Source organism: Lacerta agilis, chromosome 5, assembly GCF_009819535.1.
Source record: "Lacerta agilis isolate rLacAgi1 chromosome 5, rLacAgi1.pri, whole genome shotgun sequence".
Taxonomy (NCBI): Eukaryota; Metazoa; Chordata; class Lepidosauria; order Squamata; family Lacertidae; genus Lacerta; species Lacerta agilis.
The window spans coordinates 26952929-26955753 of NC_046316.1; the positions used below are offsets into that span (position 1 = coordinate 26952929).

Genomic DNA, 2825 nt, shown 5'->3' on the forward strand with positions numbered 1-2825 from the left:
TATCCAGGAGGCATGGCAAAAGGTATCACGATATACAAATGAATGCATTGTGGTATATTAAAATAGGGCAGAACAATGGACCAGAATTTAATGAAACAACCTACTGTAATGTGTGAATAAATCCTGCAGTACAAGAAGGTCTGTTAACCCTTCCCAATTGTCACAGGAGCCATGCAAAATGCTCTCAGCAAACTACAGAATGTTCAACTAATTCTACAACAGACTTCTAAAATAAAAAGTATTAACTCTCTTTTTTCCCCTTTGCAATTTTTGGGTCCACTCTGAAGGACTTGGATGGAATATATCCATTTGGGTTTGCCATTCTTAAACAGAGTAGGGCAAACTTTGTCAATCTGGTCTGCATCTTGTGTTTCGAAAACTGCATTTCCCCATTCTGAAATCAAATATGAATCCCATGGGATTTGAGAGGAAGAAAGGAAAATGCTTAAGAAGGGAAGAACAGGCTACTGGATCAGGCCAGCATCCTATTCTCATCGTGGTCAAACCAGATGCCTGTAAGCCCATAAGCAGTACCTGCAGCACTCTCCCCTCCTGAGATTTCCAGCAACTGGTATTCATATGCATTCTCTCTGGGATGAGGCAGAAGAAAGCCATTGTTAGCCTTAGCCATAGTCATCTTCTATGAGTTGTCTCATCCTCTCTTGAAGCCATCCAAGTTGGTGGCCACCTCTACCTTGCTATTCCTGAATCAAAACTGTATGCACCTCAAGGTCAAAAGCAATGGTACCTCGGGTTAATAACTTAATTCGTTCTGGAGGTCCGTTCTTAACCTGAAACTGTTCTTAACCTGAGGTACCACTTTAGCTAATGGGGCCTCCTGCTGCCGCCACACTGCTGGAGCATGATTTCAGTTCTCATCCTGAAGCAAAGTTCTTAACCCAAGGTACTATTTCTGGGTTAGTGGAGTCTGTAACCTGAAGCGTCTGTAACCTGAGGTACCACTGTACACCAAGAGGATTTAGGAAAACTCTCACACGGAGCCTTGCTGTGCACTTCCTCCACAGCCAGAAAGTAAGGATATACCTTCTGGACATACTGCCCACCTTGAAATACATGTGGCCATGCAATTCTAACAATAAGACCTATTGAATTCACTAGGGCTTAGTCCCAGGTAAGCAGAGTTAGGATTGGAGCATAACACTCCCAATGTTTACTTTTTTTTGAACAAGTGTAAGGAACTCTGAATTTGATCAGAACAGCTGTGCCTGGGAAGGGAATGTTTAACTACAGTAGTCCCCAATCCAAATGCCCCCCCCCCAGCTGCTGTGGTTAAAAAAAAAATACCTGGACCAAGTATTTATCATTGTCCCTTGTGGGGCTAATAGCAGCTTGGAGAGAAGATTTAGATCAGAGGAAGTTTTAAGCACCTTCAGTGCTGCTGCTCGAAACAAATTCAAACTGAATACCCTGACAAGACGTCATTAATGGAACATGAGCTCCCTTTCAGGGTAGATTTCAGAAACTGTTTCAGCAGGATGGTCTGCTCATGCAAATCAACTCACTTTCCCCCCTTCCTTATCAGAAGCAAGGGCTGATTCAATACATCAAAGGTTTGCTGCATTCTTCAAATTGTACCTGTCTATTGAGTAGACTGAACCACTGGCCCAATCAGTTTAATTGGCCACACACTGTTTCTGCAACATCTCCAGACAAAGCTCCAGGAAATCATGTAACAACATGGTACACAGCAGAGCAATTATGCAACATCTTGTGGTGGTTGAAGCGCTGTCTGATCACGCAAAAGACATCTTTGCTAAGAGCCTCTTGCAAGTTTCCCTGCTCGGTTTTCACGTGTGAGCATGACATCTCCTTTCCCTTTGTACTCTCTTTTTGATCTTTCTTCTCTTGTCTTCAAAGCCGCGCCATCTCAACTTACTATTTTATCTGGTTACTTTAATATTGTTATGTCAGAATCAAAGAGCATCTTTTAAAAGCACTGTTGAGAGAAAGGGAGAGAGAGAGAGAGAGAGAGAGAGAGAGAGAAAGAAAGCCAAGCACTGCACAAACCATTGCAGCTTAAGCTGATTGACATAGCCACTTGACTCAAAATAAATAAATACAACATGTCTCCTAAGATCACTTCCTCACCACCACACAAGAACACACACTTGTGCACAAATTGTGTAGTAATAAACAAATCTACTTTCAGCTCCAAAGGTACCGGCTGCCGAGAGAAAAAGCAATGGGATGACGGAAAAGCACCTGGAGATTTTTTCAAGTATTGGTTTCAAATGTTTGATACAATACTGCCTTTTAACAAGTCCATCTAGCCTCAATATTCCCTACTCTGGCTGGCAGGGGCTTTCTCATTCCTGCCCAAGAGCCAATAATTGGAAGTGTTGGTGGCTTGAATACTGAGGCATCTGCCCAGGTGTGTTCTACCTCTGAGCTACACCGTCTTTCTACATTGTTAACTTGCAACCCCTCCCCCTACCCAAAGCTTCCCCACCCGCCCCAACTCTAGCAAGAGGCAGTGTGCTCAACTGCAAACTCTCTGGTACCCTAAGAGCAAAACCTGTCTGTATCAAACAACTCTTTGCAACCTACTTTTCTTCTGAAAGAAAAAAAAAAGGTTAGAGGCTTTGATAATTAAGTGGTATATAAATCCTGTTAAACAAATAAATGGAGGGGGCGGGGGCGGGAGAATGGTGTGACGAAGCTTGCACGCTACAGACGGGATAATCTCCCAACCTGTCAAATCGATGCGTCACGCGCGCGAGGCATACCCGGTTTCTCTCTCGGCCTCCAGGGGGCGCCGTCCGTTCGCGCTGGCCGCCCGGTCCAAAGCTCGCGCACCCCCACGC

At 44.2% G+C, this 2825-nt stretch overlaps 1 protein-coding gene across 1 annotated transcript in view; it reads right to left on the minus strand.

The window, feature by feature from the left end:
- Positions 1-2825, minus strand: part of CDH23 (cadherin related 23) — a 364543-nt gene that overhangs the window by 45535 nt on the left and 316183 nt on the right. Inside the window, 1 exon segment of the mRNA XM_033149078.1 lies at positions 936-944. Within this exon segment, the coding sequence (XP_033004969.1) occupies positions 936-944 (9 nt within the window).